The sequence below is a fragment of the Rhinatrema bivittatum genome, chromosome 9, assembly GCF_901001135.1.
Source record: "Rhinatrema bivittatum chromosome 9, aRhiBiv1.1, whole genome shotgun sequence".
In the NCBI taxonomy this organism is placed as follows: domain Eukaryota; kingdom Metazoa; phylum Chordata; class Amphibia; order Gymnophiona; family Rhinatrematidae; genus Rhinatrema; species Rhinatrema bivittatum.
In genome coordinates, this window is record NC_042623.1 from 163350840 (window position 1) to 163373280 (window position 22441).

Consider the following 22441-nt stretch of genomic DNA (forward strand, 5'->3'; position numbering starts at 1 on the left):
CCCCCCTCCATCTCCCCTCATGACAGTGTCTCTTGCCATAATGACAGCTTCATGCTGAGGTGGGGATATGATAGAGGTGTTTAAAATCATGAGATGTCTAGAACGGGTAGATGTGAATAGATTATTTACTCTTTCGGATAATAGAAAGACTAGGGGGCACTCCATGAAGTTAGCATGTGGCACATTTAAAACAAAATCGGAGAAAGTTTTTTTACTCAACGCACAATTAAACTCTGGAATTTGTTGCCAGAGGATGTGGTTAGTGCAGTTAGTGTTATTGGGATCAAAAAAGGTTTGGATAAGTTCTTGGAGGAGAAGTCCATTAATGGCTATTAATCAAGTTTACTTAGGGAATAGACACTGCTATTAATTGCATCAGTAGCATGGGATCTTCTTAGTGTTTGGGTAATTGCCAGATTCTTGTGGCCTGGTTTGGCCTCTGTTGGAAACAGGATGCTGGGCTTGATGGACCCTTGGTCTGATCCAGCATGGCAATTTCTTATGTTCTTATGTTATGTTCTTATGCAGTCTAATAAATCTTGAAATGATAAAGAAGGTTTAACAACTGGTAATCTAATACATCACAAAGCCCTCTGCTCGATTTTAGTACAATACAATCATAAAGAGAGTCATACATCCAGAGCCATAAAGAAATAGCCCTGCTCACCCCTGACTGAGAGTATAATAAAGGTGTTGGACACAAGTGGTTTCCGTAGTATATCACAAGTGTGCTATGTAATCCAAAAAAGGTTTCCAGGTTTTCATAAAGGAAGACATTCGGTTATATTTAGTGGCTGTCAAAGAAGCCAACCAGTAATAAGAATGTAATCTTTCCCTGACCTCCGTAAGCTTGGGTATTTGCTCCGATTTCCAGCGAAGAGCCACTAGGCTGCGAGCAGCTATGAATAGCTGGGCACACAATCGCTGTTGGTTCTTAAGTATAGTGTCTGGGAATACATGAAGTAACGCAGTAGCAGCCGAGGGTGGTACCTCTACTTCCAAAAGTTCACTAAGCCAAGCAAAAATCGCTGCCCAAAAAGGTGCGATCCGGAGACATTCCCACCATATGTGTAAGTGCCCCGGACTCCACAATTACGCCAGCATGCATCTGCAACATGGGCATAAAACCTATGAAGTTTATCGGGGATGAAATACCATCTATAGGCCATTTTGTAACAGTTCTCCTGCAGTTTGGTGGAAATCAAGCATCGCCTAGCCATGCGCAAGATTTCTCCCCAAGTTCGCGCTCCCAGCTGGATGTGCAAGTCTATTTCCCAGCGTTTTATAAATACACAGTGTTCTATCCCCTGTGGAAAAATAATTGATAGAGTTTTGAAATGGAGCCTTTAAGCAAGTCACTATTTAAAAAGTAGGACTCCATCAGCGATCTACCGGGACGAAGGGACTTAGTTCTTTGCAGAGAGAGTGTATAAAATGGGCAGCCTGCGCGTAGGCCAAGAAATCGCAATGTTCAAAATTGTAATTAAGTGACATCTGTTTCAGAGAAATAAGTTCGCCCTGGGACAGGAATTGTCCTATATTAGTGACCCCTTTCTCTCACCAATGTTTAAATTGCTGAGTTTGGTACCCAATGGGGAACTGCACATTATAGAGTAGAGACGTCTGATAAAAGTACTTATGATTCCCCATCAGCTGCTTTCGACTACCCCCATATACGTAAGGTGACTTCCTGAGACCAGGGGATACTCTTAAACAGGCCGCCAGGTATTGCGCGGTTGCTAAGGCATGGCAGCTAACGCCATAGAGCCCACAATAGCTTGTTCAATTTGCACCCACTGTTTGGGAGATCGGAGCAGATTAATATCTAACAGGGCCCTCAACTATGATGCAGAGTAATGCCACAGAATATTGGGTACTCCCAAGCCTCCCTGCAATTTGGGTAAATATAGAAGACAGCGTAAAAGTCATGGGGGGCATCTGCGCCAAATAAAGTCAAAGATCTTTTTCTGCCAGCGGCGACGGAATGGTGAGGGTATATAAACAGGTAATGATGAAAACAAATATAGAAACTTTGGTAGAACATTTTAATAATGGCAATTCTGCCGAGCCATGAGAATGCGCCACTATTCCATCTACTCAGGTCTTTGAGAATTCTATCAATCAAGGGCTGGTAATTAATGCGATATAAATCAGGAAGCCGAGCGGGTACCAGTACACCCAAATATTTAATATTTATTTAGCATTTTTATATACCGACTTTCCAATAACAGAATTACTGATCAACTCGGTTTACATTATAACAGAACAATCACATTTAATATGTGTCTTTGCCCATTTAAATTGAAATTGCCCCTTAATCACCTGCACGGCAGCCGGGGTCAAATTAATGTTGAGCAGTTCAGATTTCTCAAGGTTAACCTTAAGGCCGGAAACAGCACTGAACCTGTTCAATTCCCGCATCACCCCCTTCAAGGATAATATGGGACCTGTCAAGATCAACAGCACATCACCCGCAAATAGCAAGAGTCTGTACTGGGAATCACCAAAAGTAACACCCTTAATATCCTAGGAGTCCCGGAATCATGACTATTTTGAAGTTGTTTTTTCGGAAGAGAGATATGCCCTTTTTAGGGCTTAAAATTTGTATGTTCCCAGAAAGGTCAGCCAATCTAAAAGGAAATGTTTCTTATTGATGCTGTTTGGAATTTCGGGGCTTTGTTTTAAATTGTCTTTTCCTTGTGTTGTTAAATATCAAGGAGTTAAATATATGTCTTCTTTGATCCCTCCCAATTAAACACTTTCCTCAATGACAGATGCAGACAGGATACTGCCCACCAGCAATAAGTCATTTTCATGGCTTAGGACACTGAAATAATTTGAAGGCCCTCCCTAGCATTCGTCTGATTTCAGTTTTATATTGGATTCCCCAACTTTCTGGTCTTATAAAGTACTTGAGATCTATTATTTCTTCCAATAGTCTGTTTCTTCTTATTGAATATTTTGATCTCTATGTACCGAGAAAGCTTGAAAGATGGTTTTGTTTCCTAGTTCATTTGATACTTTGACCGACGTTTGACCAGCCCCAAACTTGCTCAGATATACGAGATCACTGCCATAATTAGACTGTTTGAGGACCGGAAGTAGCCCACGAACCCACTCCAATAGGCTGTTACAGGACATTACAAGAGAACATGAAAGATAACTTACAGCCATTTGAGCCACTGGAGGAGTTTTTAAGAGGTTTTTTTGTTTTTTTAAGAGCTTTAGTTTGTCTCCACGGTTGGGGACCATGGCTCTAACCTGGTGCGATTTGATTGGCAATTACACACGCTTCACGTTTGCAGTATCAATTGATTTTATGGGCAGCGAGTTGTATATGACAACACATGGGGACACGAAAGAAAACACATAAGCCATCTGAGCCACCAGAGCAGGTTTGAAGAGCGTCATTTGGTCTCCAAGTCTAGAGATTAAGTCTATATTATTATGCGATTGCATTGGACAGAATACTCATCATTTTAACATCTATCACTTTTATTGTTAGTGAGGAGATATAGCGGGGACATGCGTCCCCAACATGAGGAAGGAGTAGACATGAGAGAACACTGTTTAGTATTAGAACATTTGGATGTGAAGGAGAACTAGTAAGCGCAGCGGATTTTCAAATAGCAGACCCAAAGGGAGATATCAACTAATCAGATAAATGGCTAAATTTTAACATATATGGCTCTCGTTTCTGGAAAGAAAGGTGATTGGTTGATACCCTTTTTAAAAATCAGAGCAGACAGCTCGAACGCCGAATGATAGTATGACTGGCAGATAAGAGGAGAAATTACACTAGACAAGTACGTTAATGAATTTTAACTCTGGAGTGGGTGATTTTTTGATCTTCTATTTTATGTTCAGCTCCCAGTCCCTGATGCAGGCGCTCACCGTCGAAACATTGCCAGTGTCGGGCAGGCAGACAGCTCAACCCGATCGAGAGGAATTAATGAATATAGCTAGTGGCATTTTTATACCGCATCTGAATATAGATAAGTAAAAGGGCTCTAATGGGAGCAAATAAGTTGGGCTGATCGTTTGAGAAGAGCTGAAGCTTTTTATATAACAGCAGAAGACATTGTATATTTCAAACACATGGAAAAATGTATAAAACACTACACATTTGAGCACTTAATTACAGGAGCACAAATTTATTAAAATGGTATCACTTCCATTATAGTCATAACCAATGTGTGGTTATGACTTATAGAAGGGATACCGGACACCAGAGTTTACAAAGAAAATACTGTTTCCCCGTTATCTGTTATTTGGTTTTTTTTTCCTCTATGTACTATTTCCAATCAAGTCTGGCTTATTATATTTGAAAATGTATAAAGAGCAAAAAAAAGGAAAGAAAAATTATATTCTGTATCAAAAATAACTTTTTCTGTAATGTATTTTAAATGTATTACTGCAAGTGATTATATTGTGTTACACTGACAAAATGTCTACAGAATGTTGCAGAATTTTGAATTTTTGTACACAAAATTCCCCCAGGAGTAATTCACCATTATGTTTCTATACTTCTGGATCAGCTACATTTTGAGTACTACTTAAACATACCTGTATCTGCTCCAGATACATACTATTGGGCTCTAAATTTTCTGTTTCTGAAAATGTAAAAACTGCTGCATACAAAGATATATGAAATAACTACTTACCTGATAATTTCCTTTTCTTTAATGAAGACAGGTTAATCCACGACCAGTGGGTTATGCACCTCTACCAGCAGATGGAGACAGAGCAAAGCTGACATCATGGCATATATACCCCTGCACTGACATCAGACCACCAATATTCTCTGCAAAAGCCAACTGTGGACAACTAAACAATACATGATCATAACTATTAACAGACAGCCATTCAAGCACTCAGTTAAGAGGAAAATATTGAGCTCAGACAAGGAGTGTAATATCACTAAACTAAGGACTGGATCTGACACTTACCAGTAATCCCCGGAAACACAGCCACTCAGGAGGACAATAGTACCACCATCCAGCAGCCAAGAGCAAGAAGGTCGATTAACCTGTCTTTATTAAGAAAAGGAAATTATCAGGTAAGTAGTAATTTCTTATTATTTAGCATTCAGATAGTTTTACATCCCACTGGTTGTGGATTTACCTATTTCTGAACAGGGCAAAGAGGCTGCCCGTGGTCGGATCAACACCACACGTGCGAAGGCTGCGTCCTCCCGGGCCTGCACATCCAGGCAGTAATGCCTGGAAAAGATCCTTAAGGAGGACCATGTCGCAGCTTGGCAAATCTAGACGGGAGACAACAATCTTATCGCCGCCCATGATACTGTCTGAGCCCTAACCTGAATAGGCAACGGCTGCTCAGCATCCACATACGTGGATGTAAAACTCCTTAATCCATGGGCTATTGTAGCCCATGACGCCATCTCACCTTGTTTACTCCTACTGTGGAGTATAAACAGCCGGTCTGTCTTCTTGAGAGGTTTAGAAACCTCCAAATACATCATAATATGCTGCTTGACATCCAAGGTCTGTAACAGATGATATCCATCCACAGTTCCCTCCCTGTCCAGTGCTGGCAGGGAAACAGTTTGATTCAAGTGAAAATCTGAGACCACCTTCGGCAAAAAAAGATGGAAGAATTTGCAGCTGGACAACCCCTGGAGTCACTCACAGGAAAGGTTCCTAGCAAGCAGAGCCTGCACACTCCATACACAGCACACCATCCTCTAAGTAAGTAACCTCAAGGAAAAGCTACACAGTGGTCGAAAGGTGGGACCTACCAGAAAATCCAGCACCAAATTAAGGCTCCACAAGGGCATCGGCAACCACAAGAGGGGATGAAGGTGCTTCACCCCTACAAAGAACCAGGCCACATCTGGATCGGCCAACAAGGGTTCACCATTCTCCTGATCTTATAAAGAGGCAAAAGCCGCCACCTGTGCCTTCAAGGAATTAACACATACTGCAAAAAAAATCCAAAATAAGCAGGATCTTAACTGAACACCAAGCCTCAAAACACTCGCCAAACCCGAACATAGGCTAAGGAAGTGGAGAACTTTTGCGCTCAAAGCAAGGTGGAATCACAGCAGTGGAATAGACATGCTTCAGCAACCAAGCCTTCTCAAGCGCCATACCCTAAGACAATCGAGTCTGATCTTTGTGAAGAATAGGCCCCTGCTGTAGCAGATCCTTGTGGTCCAGTATTCGGAGAGGAAAGTCCACCAGGAGCCTCTGCAGATCATGGCTTTCTGGGCAATCTGGCGTCACCAGAAGCACCAACCCCTTGTGTCTCTCGAGCCTCTGAATTATTCTGCCTAAAATGAGCCACAGGGAAAAGGCATATTCCACTCCTGCACAAGGACATCAATGCCCAAGACTTCAGATCTCTCCTGCACCTGAAGACGCGAGGAACCTTCACAATGTGCGATACTGCTACAAGTCTAGAAACAGGAGGCCCCAGCAGCCCATTATGAGCTGGAACGCTTCATTTGACAATTCCCATTCTCCTGGATCCAGACTCTGCTGAGAAAGTTGACTCATATATTGTCTTCTCCTGCAATGTACGAGGCTGCGATCTCCTGTACTTCCACCCATTTCATGAGTTGGGCTATTTCCTGTGACATTTACTGACTCTTGATTTATTTCTGGCAACTGATGTAATCCACCGTTGTCGCATTTTCCGACATCATTCAGACCACTCGACCCTGCAAGCGGTCAACAAATCGCAAGCATGTCAACCGAATGACACGGGCTTCCAGCCAGACTGATGCTCCAGAGAGACTTCTTTGTACTCCAGCACTGACAACTCCTGACAGTGAGCCCCTCAACCCTGGAGGCTCACATCAGTCGTGAGTACTAGACAGTCCGGTGTTAACAGTAGGATGCCCTTCCTTAAATGATCCGCCATTAACCTGAGCTCTGTAGATAAGACCACACCGTCAGGCGTATTGTTTCTGTCAATAGTCACACCTGCGCCATCAGTTTCTGAATGGCGCAGGTGTGACTATTGACAGAAACAATACGCCTGACGGTGTGGTCTTATCTACAGAGCTCTGCCTTGCTTCGAGTCGAAGCATACTCCAGTGTCTGGGATGGCTGCAGATTGCTCTTGGCCAAGTTCACCACCCAACCTAGTTCCTGTAGCAAGGAGATCAACTTGCGTGAGGACTGAAGATTCACTTTCATGCTCTTAGCCCAAATTAGCCAATCATTCAATTACAGGTGGACCAGAATGTCATCCTCTCTCAACACTGCCGCTATCACCACCATGATCTTGGAGATGGTTCTGGGCACGATGGCCAAACCAAAGTATAGCGCTCAAAACTGATGTCATCCCCAAAACAGAACGCAGAAAATCATCAATGCTTCAGCCGGATGGGAAAATGCAGATACACCTCTGACAAATCCAGAGACATAAGAACCACTCCCCTCTTCTGTACTGCCATTATCACAGAGCATAAGGTTTCATGCAAAAACGAGTCACTCACAAATGATGGCAGACTCCCTCGAGATCCAGAATGGGGTGAAGGAACCCTCCTTCTTGGGTACAATGAATAAATGTAATATTGGCCCGTATTTTCTTGTGACATGGGCACTGAGACTACAGCCTACAGGCTGAGAAGCCTTAACAACATACACTCCACTGCCTGTCTCTTCTGCAGAGAACTGCAAGGAGAAACCATGAAAATGTCCTGAGGAATGCTGAGAAACTCCAGAGCATAGCCATCTCTTATAACCTCCAGAACCACTGCTCTGAAGTGATCTTGACCCACCTCCAATAAAGAGACAGGTGACCCCCTATCTCCTGTTCCCGGGAGTGGGTCGGAATACCCTCCATTGAGGGGGTCAGGGGAAACTGCCGCTCAAGCCCACACCGTGTCTGGGCTGCCTGGGACAAAGGACTGAGATCTACCCAAAGGCCAAGCCCTCTGAGAAGCTGCTCCTCTGTAAGGTCGAAAACGTTTGAAACCCCTAACATAACCTCTCACGCCAAACAAGCATGGTGCCTGTTTCTTATCCTCTGGTAACTGAGGAACCTGGGAATCACTCCACTTATTGGCCATATTTTTCCAATTCTGCTAAAACAAGAGTGATTCTTTAAAAGGCAATTTTGTAAGATTAGACTTTGAAATTGCATTGGCAGACCAATTCAGTGATAGCTGGCGCCTGGCCTCTATCACCGAAGCCAATGCAGACCAGGTTGCAGCCTGCAAACGCCTAAAAGGCGGCTAACTGTTCCATCACTGACCTGGAATTCACACCAGATTTATCGACTTCCCGAGAGAGAAGCAAGCAAGAGCGAGCCACCAGGGAGCAGCAAGAGGCTATCTGCAAATTCATCCACCACCGCAAAGGCCTGCTTAAGGATAGCCTCAATTCTTCTATCCTGCGCATCCTTCAATGCCGCTCCCCCTTCTACAGTCATCCACTTGGTAATGGCACACGCCAGCACATCCACGTTCGGAAGGCGCAACTGCTCTCTCGCCACTGGATCCAGGGGGCACAGTGCTTCCAAGGTTTGTCCCCCTTTAACAGTAGCTTCCGGGGTGCCCCATTCAAAATTAATCAATTCTTGAATAGCACCCATAAAAGGGAAGAAACATGATGCTTTATGCAAAGAAACTAAAATGGGATTCTTCTTTGGCTCAGACATGGAATAAGCACCCGGCACCCCCAGCATCTTCAGTGTCTGGGAAATCAGAGCCAGCAAATCATCTCTATGAAAGAAACACAACATTGTTCTATAAGGCTTCCACCCCAGAAGAATTTCCCCATCTTCCCAGGATAAGGATCACCTTCATCATCCATGCCATCTGGATCCCTATCAGCGTGATCCGCCGCAGGTCTAGGCATACTCACATTCTTACCAGAGGCACCATGCGTGTGGGGGTCTGCAGTCTGCAATCCTGAACTTAGGTTTGGCCAGCTCTGCCAACTGTGCCTGAAGGACTGCAGTCCTTGAAAACATTTCACCCAAGAAAGGGCAAAAGGATCCATACCAAAACAGGGTGCATAAGTCCTGTGCCCACCGAGTTGCCTTCCTCTGCTGACGAATCAGTTAGGGGAACCCCAAAACCAAGCAAAACTTGACAGATCCCCCTCCACTCCCATATCATGCTGGAAAGGGCCAGGCTCAGCAAAATCAGAGACAACTCTCCCTGAGCCTCCAAGCAGCGCTGACATAAGTTAGAGGAGACGCCAGGTTGAGATGTCCAAATAAGGCAAGCAGCACAAAGGGTAAGGCGCTTAGGCTTCTTTGCTACTTGCGCCATGGATAAACACCCATTAGCAAGCACGCTCCTAAAGGCATCCAACAATTGTGTGCCCAACTGCACATCTGTACAAGCAAGCCTGGAAAGGGTGCCCAAAAACAAGCTCTGTCCAATAAGCGCACACTATGGACACCCAAAATTTAGGCACCCAATATGTTGTCCAGGTAGGCCCTCATTTGGGCACACAAGTATGACACGGACACTGTTTTGCAGCAGACTTGTGCATAGAAAAGCACATGAACGCCACTGCAGCCTACCAGACAACATCTGAGCAAAGCCTGAGAGTGGGGCCTAGCCAAAAGGCTGCTCAACCCGCCAAGCTGCCACAATTCCCCTAGCTCCCCCGGAGACATACACAGAGGCTCAGAGACCAGAAAGGGAATGAAATCCCTAAAATTCTCTTTTTTTTTTATATTTACTCTTTACCTGAGCTCAGCCCGTCTCAGTCGAGTATAGAGTTGGTCTCCAGCTGCAGGGGGAGAGGCAAAGGTCTTCACCACCGTGCTTGGCTTCCTACACCTGCTAGCCTCCCAGTTGTCTCTCTCTCTACAGCTAAGCCCATGCTGGAAAACCAGCTACCGGACCGAGGCAATCTACTGAGTGAGGGAAAGCAGATATCACCTCAGGAAAACTCAACTAATGGAGGAACTATAAGGTATCACCACAGGAAAGCGGGGCAAATTAATTTCCTTCTTTTCTACTTCTAAATTTTTTTTTAAGCAATCCCCAGTAGGGAGTTGCATATCCACCATCTGCTGGAGACAGAGAATACTGGTGGGCTGTTGTCAGTGAATCAGCTTTGCTCTGTCTCCATCTGCTAGTAAAGGTGCATAATACACTGGTCGTGGATTAACCTGTCTGAATGCTAAGAAAGCACATATACACATACAACCTGGAAAGAAAATGACAAATGGTTTAAAGTTGTATAGTTCCCTTAGGAAGATTTTGCAAAAATGCTAACATGCTAGATACCTATGGTTTTCATAAAAAAAGAATACAGAAAATAAGTGGACAAACAGAAGAATGGGAAAAAAAAAACCCTACAAGACGGCAGGTCACCCCAACACCTAAAATGTGGCTCTTGCCATCAGAAGAGGGTCAGAAGAAGCAGAAACAGCTGAACAGTGCCACAAGATAAACTGTGGTTGGAGCCAGGAGGAAAGGCAGTGGCTGCTGGGACCTGAAAGGGCAGCAGGACCTGGTAGAAGCTGCCAGGATCAGGAACAGCCAGGCTGAAGAAAGGGAGGAATTGGAAAAGAAACATTGGAGGGAAAAGGGGAAATTAAAATACCACTATAATGACATTTCCCTTAACCTTTAAAGAATTTTGGTTAGGGGCATCTAGGTTTTCTAAAAATGTTTCCATCCCAATTCAGAAATGCCCACAGTAAGGTAAACAATTTTGGCAACACTGCACAAAGAATCCAATTGGTAATCAAAAATTAAATAAAATCCCCTTTTTTCTGGTATTTTGAGGCAATTAGTGTTTAAATATTTTGAACCCTCGCATCACTCAACTTCCTTGGATTCATAATGATGAATATGACCTAAGGCAAGCACGTTTCACAAACTTTGCCAGTATTATGACGACTCAATTATGGTTTCTGCAGAAACTGAATATAGGGAAAGATTTCAAAATCACAGAAAACATGATTCTAATATCAGGAACTACAGGTCAGTTAGTCTGACGCAAGTGGTAATAAAATTGCTAATAAAACAGAGGACAGTGCAGTTTCTAGAGTTCTAGTGTTTGGGTAATTGCCAGGTTCTTGTGGCCTGGTTTGGCCTCTGTTGGAAACAGGATGCTGGGCTTGATGGACCCTTGGTCTGACCCAGCATGGCAATTTCTTATGTTCAGTGGATTATAGGATCCGAGGCAGCATAGTTTTACCAGAGTTAGGTTTAGTAGATGACTCTAATCAATTCCTTTGACTGGGTGACCAGTTAGATCAGGGGAGAGTGGAAAAAAGGATTTGCATTCACAAAAAGGCGGGGAGTAGCTTGCTTGTTACGGCAGTTACTACCCCAAACCAAACAAGCCTAATACTTCACTTTCAATGCATATCCAGTGTAGTTCTCTGCTTCAATGGCAGGGGGAATGAAGAAAAGATGATTTTATATTCAGACAACAACCAACAAGGACTGAATTGCACAGGCTGGGTAAACAAATAAGTGTGGGAGTAGCTTGCTTATTGCGGCGGTTACTACCCCTAAACAATTAAGCTAGATACTTCACTTAGAAGCACTTCCAGCACTGCTCTCTACATTAATGGCAGGGGTGGAAGGGAAATACAACCAAAAGGTTACTAAAGGCCAAGAGTAACATAAGTATGAGAAAAAAAAATGTGAAAGCTTGCTGGGTAGACTGGATGGGCCATTTGGTCTTCTTCTGCCGTCATTTCTATGTTTCTATGTAAGTATACTTGGGAATAGTCAGAGACCTCCAAGGTCTCTGACTATTCCTGCACAGATGACTTATAAAACTAAGCACTCTAGGTATGGATCCAAAAGTGACTGACTGGGTTAGAAACTGGTTGAATGAAAAGCAACAGAGGGTAGAAGTATACGGAGCTTGCTTTGAAGAAAGGGGGAGTTACCAGCATAGCGCCAAACAGACTGGATCTCTGTCTAGTTCTGCTAAACATTTTCCTAAGCAATACTGCAGAAAGTCTACTAGGAAAGGTTTCTCTTTTTGTGGATATCAAAATCTATAACAGAACAGATACCCTGGAAGGTATAGAAAACATGAAGAGGGATTTAGTGAAGTTTGAGGAATGGTCTAGTCTCGAGCAGGGGTTTCCAACCTGTCGGGGAACACTGGCCCCTTTGCAAACTCTAAACGTTTTACAGGCCCCCCCCCCCCCCCCACTTTCCGACTACCAATCCAGCTGCAATGGGGAAAAGAAGCAAGTTCAAAAATGTTTCAGGTTGGCAATTTGGTATTACCTGGCAGAAGATCAGCAGTGGTACCTGCAGACATGCAATCTAATTTTACAAGGGAAACCACCCATGGAGCTTTCTTTTGAAAATCTCAGGCCAGCAAGGGAAAGCCAGTAATTTTGTTCCCGCATACTTTTCATCTCTTTTCAATCTGGTACAAAATACAAGTGTGACAGTATGCACAAGTATTTCAAAATTAAAACTTTGCATGGACTTCTCTTCCCCCAGCCTAGCCCTGTTCCTCCCCCCCCCCCCCCCCAAACAGTAAAAGCATGTATGCTGTTCACAAAGTAGGTATTTTTTACCTTCAGTGATGGGGAATACCAATTTGTCAAAGGGCCTTTTTACATGGTGTTTACCCTGAAAACTGATTCCTTTTCAGCCTACTTGTCTTTTATACTTTACTATTTTCACTTACAATTTTTACAAAAAGATACAGAAAAATGATAGTCACGAGCTAATTTAGATTTTAGAAAAAGCAAAACAATAGCCTGATTTTCAAAGAGAAGCTTATGAGATCACCATGTCTGTGCCCCCCCCCCCCCCCCCAAATAATTTTTGTGTTTAATGTCATATCCACACCCGACAGTTGTCTTGTCCACCCTCCTCCTTGACCCTAGTGGTCCTCTTTACCTTCTTCCTTCCTGAACCATGGTGGCCCTCTCTCTACCCCCCCCCCCCTCTACCTCTGTCCTTCATTATTCCTAGGGTTCCTCTCCTTCTCTTCCAATAGGCTGCCATCCATTCTCACTCCCCTTAACCATAATAGGCTCCACTCACACTCTTCTGGCCTTTGGCAGCAACTCACCTAATCACAGGTTGCAACAACCTGCTCATTTTCTCCCCAGCTAAACTTTTTTTGCATCCATTCTGGAAGACCCCCTGGGATGGTCTCGCAGACCCCAGGCTGGAAACCCCTGGTCTAGGGTCTGGCAGCTAAGATTTAATGCAAAAAAAAAATAAATTTAAAATGCAGGATCATGACTTAGGGTTGAAAAAGCCCAAGGAGAGCAATACAGTATAGGAGGGTGAAGGTCTTCTGTGCACAAAACAGGAGCAGGATCTGGGGATGATATCTGATGATCTTAAAGGTGGCCAACAAATAGATAAGGTGATAGCAAAAGCCAGGATGCTTGGGAGCATAGGAAGACTAGCCAGCAAAGGAGGTGATACCGCCTCTATACAAGTCTCTAGTGAGACTGCACATTCAAAGATATAAACCATTTCTCCTGCTTTTAGACATTGGAGAAATAAGGGCCTAGTGTGTTTAGCTCATCTTTAGGGGGATAGTGGGCTGTATACCTTATAAGAACTAATAGATGACTGAACTACAAGACAGCACCCAAGCATCACATTTGCAATTGAGACAGGCCTTGAAAAGTAAAATGGACCCGCAGACTCCACTCTGCCCCCTTAATGGAATGGAGACATACTTCTGTGATATAGATGTGTCAGTTAAGGGGATCTCCCTTATTTGAGGCATTTTATTGCAGAAGTTCAGGAAGGATACATTCCTATTCTCATTGACATATGGAATGAAGACTTGGATATTACACTGTTAGAGACTGGCAGGGGGTTTGGAAAGAAGCTCATAAGATTTCCATTTGCTGTAAAAGTTGAGTTGGAGGTAAAATTATTGCACAGAATTTATAGTACCCCTACCTTCTTTGCCAAGCTGTTCCCTAATACAGATATGCTTTATTGGAGGGGTTAAGAACAAGTGACATATACACGTGGTGGCATTGCCCTGCTGAGTCCTTTTTGGAGAGAAGTAATTGAAGAAATATCCAATATTACAGGTTTTCCAGTCTACCTGCAGCCACGACTAAGTCTATTGGGAATATGACTGAGATGCTTAGTCCTTGTCAAGTGCAGGCCATTGGAGGGTCAACTGGTGTTGGCTGCAAGATTTACCATCGCAAAGTTCTGGAACATGAACCCTAACATGGACTACTGCCATTATGCTTTGATAGGTAAAGGCTTTTGCTATCTGCAAATTTGGAAACTTTATTTAAATTATTATGGATTGACAGGGCCTGGATGAGTTATATCTGTGGTGTTCCAAAGTGAACAAACTGTATGTGATACATGTTGTGGAAAATGTGGCCTAAGCTTGGATATGCTATGTACCCCCTCCAATTATCATTGAATGTATCAGTTTTTTTAAATATGTATTGCAGCATTGTTATGTTGTATGCCTGAAAGTTGATAAAGAGTTAAAAGAACAAAAATATGTAAACCAGATGGAGTCAGGCCAAACCATACTGGGACAGACTTAAAAGATCTAAACATATACCTCTGAGGAAGAAAGAAAGATATGAAATATGGATAGGCAAACTAGATGGATCAAATGGTAAATTTGCTGTCATGTTCTAAGTTTATTTTAACCTCTGCCTCCCCCCCCAAACAAGTGTAAAATTAGGAAATAAAAAGTTAGAACAAAAATCAATCATGATCCCTACAATATGATCAAAAAGGAGAGTCAATTAGATGGATAAAACCATATGCAAAGTCTGAGCTAAATACAACCCCTTCTTGGCTGAAACTGAGAATATTTAAATGTAGTTTTTGGATATCTATTACTTTTTTCGTAGCTAGGCAGCTTCGTCAAAGAAGATCACAAATAATTAAAAGGAAGGTGAGGTATATTACAGATTACATATAAAATTGAAGAGCTTTTCTTGAGTAATAGAGATGGTACATATCCTAGATTTGCACAATGCAAGGGATTTACTACTAGCAGCACTGCTGCATTGATAAGCAGATAGTAACACATGAGAATATTCAAAGGAAATATTTTTAAAGTGAAAGCATAGGTAGCCTATTTTGAAGTCAGTCAGGCAAGACAACTCACCGCAAGAAGCATTGAGGGGCCGAAAGCAAAGGCGGAGTTTCTTAAACTAATCCACGCAGGTAGACTCGATTAAAGAAAATAATAAGCAAAAGTGAAAACTACCAAACACACTCTTCCTTCAAAGGATAATCTCTAGACTTAACTACAAGGGACCACCAAATAGCATGTGGGGGCCTAGATTAGGATGGATAGGACCTAGAACAGGCTCTCTTATATCTCCTCACATTGTACGATGAGCTCCTCGAAGGCCTGTCTCTGCAGCCGGTCCCGCCGCCTTAGCTCCTTCGATATGTGCAGTTTCCAGTCAGGGAAATTAGTCGCTCGACAGCTAGACGCCATTTCACGTCCTGCAAACGGTAAGACTAGGTACAGTGTGTCTTCTAAGCAGACGAACTAGACTGCTTTTTAAAATTTACAAGCGGTTTTTATTTTTACCGCGCTGTCACCGATAATAAGATACAAGCTTTTTTTTTCTCCTTGCTTCCACATTCAGCTCTGGCCGACACCATGGAAGACATGCTATACACATGCGCACCAACCCAGCCATGCCCCAAGCCGCCTGCACACACTGCACAACCTCCTGAAATCCAACGGCCGCTTCCGGTCTCGCGGCGGCTAGTACTGCTGCGCATGCGCCTTGCGGCTGCTACTGGCCGCGGAAGGGTGAATCGTAGCTTTTCGTAGCTGTAGCGATCAAGCAAGGTTTGTGTTTGGAAACAACATTGGGCTCAGATTAAATAACTCGAGGGTTGATAGAAATATTTTATCATCTTTATTATGGGTAGTAGTATTTTTATTTCATGACAAATGTAAGTGTGCGCACCGTGCTGCCGGGAAGGGAAGGAGCTGGGACTGCTGACTGAAGGAGGTCGAGGATGGAAGGCCTGAGGCTTTGGTGAAGGACTGGGCAGGGCCGGTGCTAGCGATTGTGGAGACCTGCTGCCCCGTGCAAACAATTTCCGTGTTGTCCCTCCCCTTTCTATTTTTTTAACACTTAAATTGTATTTTCCCCCAATAACGAACACAAGAGAATCTGCCAGTCTCACGCTCTAGGCCGGGCCCTATGTCCCCCCACCGAATAAAGTCTTAGGGAGAGCCAAACGTTCAAAAGTGACATATGCCCCTGAACCTATCTTAGTCCTGGGGGAATTTTGCTCTACTGCAGAGCGCAGAATTGCCATTTTCTGTGTAGAATTTGGCAAAGATGGAAGGAGCCCCGCTCGCGGTGACGGAGAAGGTCAAAAATGAAAGCCCCGGCTGTGCCGCGAGCAGAGGCTGTCCCACTCGATGAAGGCCCTGGGGCACCACAAGCAGACCATGTCCTGCTTGTGGAAAAGATGAAGGCCTCGGCGTACCACGACTGGCGTTCATCCTGCTCCTGGCGAAAATGGAGCAGGCCCCGGTGAGAGTGAGTGTGTGTGTGTAAGACTGCGAGCCTGGGGGGCGGGGGACAGAACATGTGAGAGGGAGCCTAGGTGAGGAGATTGTGAAGGAGTGCGAATATGTGTGAGATTGGGAGCTGGTGTGTGTGAAAAAGGGATTGTGTATATGAGAGGGAGCCTGTGTGAAATGGTGTGTGAGGATGTATGCTTGAGAGGGAAGAACCCCATATGAGGGGATGTGTGTGGGTGTGAGAGAGCAGACCCTATATGAGGGGATATGTGTATGGGAGACAGAGGGGGGGGGGACCCTGTATAAGGGGATGTGTGTGTTTGAGAGAGAGAGGGGGGGACCTTGTTTAAGGGGATGTGTGTGTTTGAGAGAGAGAGGGGGACCTTGTTTAAGGGGATGTGTGTGTTTGAGAGAGAGAGGGGGGACCTTGTTTAAGGGGATGTGTGTGTTTGAGAGAGAGAGGGGGACCTTGTTTAAGGGGATGTGTGTGTTTGAGAGAGAGAGGGGGACCCTGTTTAAGGGGATGTGTGTGTTTGAGAGAGAGAGGGGGGGACCTTGTTTAAGGGGATGTGTGTGTTTGAGAGAGAGGGGGGGACCTTGTTTAAGGGGATGTGTGTGTTTGAGAGAGAGAGAGAGAGGGGGGACCTTGTTTAAGGGGATGTGTGTGTTTGAGAGAGAGAGAGAGGGGGGGGACCTTGTTTAAGGGGATGTGTGTGTTTGAGAGAGAGAGGGGGACCTTGTTTAAGGGGATGTGTGTGTTTGAGAGAGGGAGAGGGGGACCCTGTATAAGGGGATGTGTGTGTTTGAGAGAGAGAGGGGGACCCTGTATAAGGGGATGTGTGTGTTTGAGAGAGAGAGGGGGACCCTGTATAAGGGGATGTGTGTGTTTGAGAGAGAGAGAGGGGGACCCTGTATAAGGGGATGTGTGTGTTTGAGAGAGAGAGGGGGACCCTGTATAAGGGGATGTGTGTGTTTGAGAGAGAGAGGGGGACCCTGTATAAGGGGATGTGTGTGTTTGAGAGAGAGAGGGGGACCCTGTATAAGGGGATGTGTGTGTTTGAGAGAGAGAGGGGGACCCTGTATGAGGGGATGTGTGTGTTTGAGAGAGAGAGGGGGACCCTGTATGAGGGGATGTGTGTGTTTGAGAGAGAGGAGGGCCCCTGTATGAGGGGATGTCTGCGAGAGAGAGAGAGGGAGGGCCCCTGTATGAGGGGATGTCTGCGAGAGAGAGAGGAGGGACCCTGTATGAAGGGATGTCTGCGAGAGAGAGGAGGGACCCTGTATGAAGGGATGTCTGTGAGAGAGAGAGGGGGGAGGGACCCTGTATGAGGGGATGTCTGCAAGAGAGAGAGGGGAGGGACCCTATATGAGGGGATGTCTGCGAGAGAGAGAGAGGAGGGACCCTGTATGAGGGGATGTCTGCGAGAGAGAGAGAGGAGGGACCCTGTATGAAGGGATGTCTGCGAGAGAGAGAGAGGAGGGACCCTGTATGAGGGGATGTCTGCGAGAGAGTGGAGGGACCCTGTATGAGGGGATGTGTGTGCACGTGTGAGAGGGAGCCTGTGAGGGACAGTACTGATAGGGGTCAAATTCTGGGAGTGGAGATAGAATGGAAGGGGTTGATCTTAGAGGGGGAGGGGAGAGATACTGGTAGGTGGAGAAGTTGGGGCCAGGGGAGTAGGGAGAGAGTGGAAGGGACACTCTTACAATGAACGTCTAGGGAAATTCTGCTCAAAATATTTAATATTCTGCATCGTTAAGTAATTGTTTTCTGTATTACAGTTTAAATTAAATACTGTCATGTATAATGTGTTATTTTTGACCAATATAAAGTATGCAGAATTTTGCAGAGTTTTAAGTTTTTGTGGGCAGAATTCCCCCAGGAATAATGAGTCCAAAATACCTAAATGGAACAAGTGTGATCCCCAGGTGCTCCTGCCCTACCTGCTAGAATGTAAAAATAGCATCGGCTGGGCCTGTAGCCAACAACATTTTTGTTGTACAGAAGTACATGTACTGCTATGGTGCCAACCAGAAAACCTTGCAAAAATAGATACTTAAAGCCCATATGGCATTGGGCCTATTGTAAGGTGTGTTGGGTGTGGATTTGGTCCTCAAAAAGCAAGTAAACAAATACAATGATATAGCTAGTCCTGGGGGAATTCTGTGTTACTGTGGAGCGCAGAATCCCCCCCCCCCTTGCGTAGAATTGCTCTCGCCGTTCGCAGCAAAGATGAAAGCCCCAGTGCACTATTCGCGGCACAGATGAAGGCCCCAGTGAAAATGTGTGAGTGTGTGAGGATGGGGGGGGGGAAAGGGAGGATGAGAGGGGGAGGGGTGTGAGAAAGAGAGCAGGGGAGGTGAGAGAGAGTGTGTGTGTGGGGGGTGCTTGAATGTGGGTGCCAGAGAGAGGGAGCCTATATGAGGAGATTGTGAAGGAGTGTGTATGTGTGTGAGAGATTGGGAGCTGGTGTGTATGAAAAAGGGATCCTGTGTATGTGAGGGTGCTAGCCTGTGTGAAGGGATTGTGCATGTGTGACAGGGAGCCTGTGTGAAGGGGTGCATGAGAGAGAGTCATAGGTATCCTTTGTAAGGGTGTATGCGTGAGAGAGAGTCATAGGTAGCCTGAGTGAGGGTGTATTGTGAGAGAGGAACCCTGTATGAGGGGATGTGTGAGGGACCCTGTAAGAGGGTGTGTGTATGTGCACTAGAGAGAGGGAGCCTGTATGAGGGGATGTCTGCGAGAGAGAGAGAGGAGGGACCCTGTATGAGGGGATGTCTGCGAGAGAGAGAGGAGGGACCCTGTATGAGGGGATGTCTGCGAGAGAGAGACATCGTATGTGTGTGAGAGAGGGAGGAACAGAGGGAGTCTGTGTGAGGGGCAGTACTGAGAACGGGGTCAAACTCTGGGACTGGCAATAGAGTGGAAGGGGTTGAGCCTAGAGATGGAGGTGAGAGATACTGGCAGGTGGAGGAGTTGGGGCCTGAAAGGGCAAAATGGCCAGTGGAGTAAGGAGATCGAGTGGAAGGGACACTCATACAGAGAATTTCTAGGAAAATTCTGATCAAAATATTTAAAATTCTGCATCTTTAAGTAATAACTTTTTTTCTGTATTAATTTAAAATGTAATTACTTAAAAACTGTCATGTAAATTGTGTTATTTTGACCAATATAAAGTTTGCAGAATTTTAATTTTTTTGCGCAGAATTCCCCAGGAGTATATAGCAAGCCCCCCATAACCAAACAGTAGTAACTGTCAGCATTCAAACCAGTAACACTCTTACATATGAAAAGGCAATACTGCCAATACTACACCAGGCCCTAAAACACCAATACACTTATTAGGAAAACAATAAGATAGGCTGCTATAAATCCCTGCACAAAAACTACAAGCTAGCAGAATACTTCACCTCAGTCACACTTGCAGAACACAGACACACCTTCACCAAATGCAGAATAAAGTGACCATAAATAGAAATGTGCAGACAAAATCTGAACTGGAAAGCCATAACAAACAGACTATGTAGCACAACAATGGCAAAACAAACCACAATTCCTCATAAAACATCAAAATAAATAAATATAAAATATCATAATAGTAAAATCATATTAATACAAATATTTTGAAATAGCTATTGAATATAATATTCAATAATTGTATAAAAATGTAAAACTTTTCTAAACAATAAAATATTTAAAAATAGACATATCAGACACCCAATAATTTAAACTAATAAGTATAGAAAAATCCCCTACTCTCCATATCTATGACCTTTTGATTTCCTGCCACCCTGAGCTTGTCATGGATCAGTTGGAAGGGAAGGTTGCACAAACTTTCTCCACTCTTCCTCATACTCCCGCAGGCAGGCTCAGGCTCCCTCACACACATTCAAGTAGGCAGGCACTCTCGCTCTCTCGTACACGCAGACAAGCAGGTACTTTTTCTCTCTCACACAAAAGCAGGCAAATAGGCATTCACTCTCACACACATACGAAGGCAAGCTCCCTCATGCATGTGCACACACAGGTAGGCAGGCTTCCTCTCTCACATACAGATGCAGGCTGGGCCTCTTGATCTGCCAGCAGCTCTCCTGGAGCTTCTCTAATTCTTCAGCTGCTACTCTGCTGCCTTCCTCCTCTTTGCTGCTTGCTCCACCCCACCTCCACCCAGTCTGACACAGGAGGACACATTGCAATTTCCTTAATCCTTCCTCTTCTGACCAGCTCCCCTTGAAATTTCTGCTGCTGCTCCTTTCCTTCAGCTTCGCTTCTGGCTGGCCTCTGCAAAGGTTGGTTATGCCTCCCTTGCTGGTGCAGCCCCTGCCATTTTTAGCCATTGGCTGCCTGGGGCCAGGTGGGCTGGATACTGATGCAGTACAGGATAGAAGCATACCTGGGACTTTTTGATTACTTAAGATTGTTGTGGAGTAGCGAGGTGGAGGGAGGGGCAGGAGTATGCACACACACTTTGTCACACTCTAATACACTTACTTGTTCACGCTCAAACTCCTGCTCACTGCTCTCCATCTTACGCACACATGCTCATGCACACTCTCTTCTTTCCTATTCCCTCCTTGATGCACTCATTCATGCCTACCCCTTGCTCTAATCCTAGGCAAAGGCCTCTGTTGTGAAGAACAACCCAGAGGATCGTGGAGACAAAGAAAGGAAAGCCTGTGGTTGGAAGTGTGAATAGTTGTTTAAAAAATATACATTTAATATAAAAATACATTTTACATGGAAGTTTGCAGGATGCCCCTTGCAGTGGGTGCTCAGGCTGGAAATTGGTGCTGGCCCCTGAGTGGCATAGCCCTGGGGTTCAGGAGCTGGTGAAAGGGGAATTCTGGCTGAGGCTGCATTATGTGTTCAGCATATTGTGGTGAGGTGGCTGAATATGGCCACCATAAGGCCAGCAACAGAATCAAGAGGGCATAAGGGCCGGCCCCAGGAGAAGCAAAAGTCTGCAGCTGGGGCTGCTTTTACTGGGATTCTGGAGCCCTACCATTAGGCTCCAGTTGTTCAGTGATTACTGCAGTGCCTAGGTCCTCAGAGGATGGGTTGAGCCACCATAACTAGACGTAGAGGCAGATTTCATGCACCATCTGCACCACCACCATGGGGCCAACTTGGAGAAGCCAGTGTGAGTAGAACAGGAGCATAGGGGGAAGCTCCCGCCACATCGGAGGGAGGAGAAGGCCCAGGCAAAGCTGGAAGCACTGGGCCAACCACAAGGGGAGCTGCATAAAAAGTGGTCCTTCTGGGGAGCAAAGGTGCTGTGTGTGGTTCAGCGCATAGAGGGATGCCTTAACAGCAGTTAAAATGCCAAGGAGTTTGAACGCCAACATGGCTGCAATTCAAGCACAGGAGGACAGAGGCAGGAGTACCCAGACTTTTCCAGAGTTGGCCCAGTGAACTGGTAATTTACTTAGAATTCTGGAATCTCTGGGCCAAATCCAGAGATTTCCCAGAGCTGAATTTTTTTTAAAAGGCTCTGCCTTCTTGCTGCAGCCAGCCGCTCAGATAAGTGAATCTGCAAAAAAAGATACTGGTTGTGCGGACATAGAACACATATCCCCCCTCCCCCAGTTTTTTACTGCACTGTCTTTGCTTTGATGACCCAAGGGTTTGCACCAAGTCACCAGTTTACAAGCCACATACCACTGAATCTCTGCCACCCCCCAGGTGTGCTGCCCCATGCAAGTGACAGTGTGCACACCCTGTCACAACAGACTGGGGACACAGAAGATTCTTTTAGAGCTACATGATCGGGAGCCACTGAGCTGGGAGCGGTCGTGGGGGTGAACTGGGGCTCAGTTCTTGCACTCACCATGACAGAATGGACATAAGTCTGTAACAGATGGACTGGTGCCATGCTGTTGCTATAGAAATATGAAGTCCGAGCATGGCATTGTGGATTTATGAGTCCAGTGGCACTGAAGCACAGGTCAGAAGCAACTGAATGCCTTTTTCGTTGAGGCCAAGCAATTAACCAAGGTATGCT

The 22441-nt window shown here is 45.0% G+C and overlaps 1 protein-coding gene across 6 annotated transcripts in view; it reads right to left on the reverse strand.

Moving 5' to 3' along the window:
* ATG16L1 (autophagy related 16 like 1) overlaps positions 1-15623 on the reverse strand; it is a 254894-nt gene extending 239271 nt beyond the window's left edge. For 3 of the 6 annotated variants that reach the window (XM_029617424.1, XM_029617422.1, XM_029617421.1), the window contains exon 1: positions 15272-15623. In XM_029617424.1, coding sequence (XP_029473284.1) covers positions 15272-15386 — 115 coding nt within the window. In that variant the 5' untranslated portion in view covers positions 15387-15623. Of the gene's footprint in view, positions 1-15047; positions 15207-15271 lie in introns of those variants that run through there. The other 3 variants (XM_029617423.1, XM_029617426.1, XM_029617425.1) reach the window with 3 other exon arrangements.
* Positions 15624-22441: the final 6818 nt, after the last annotated feature.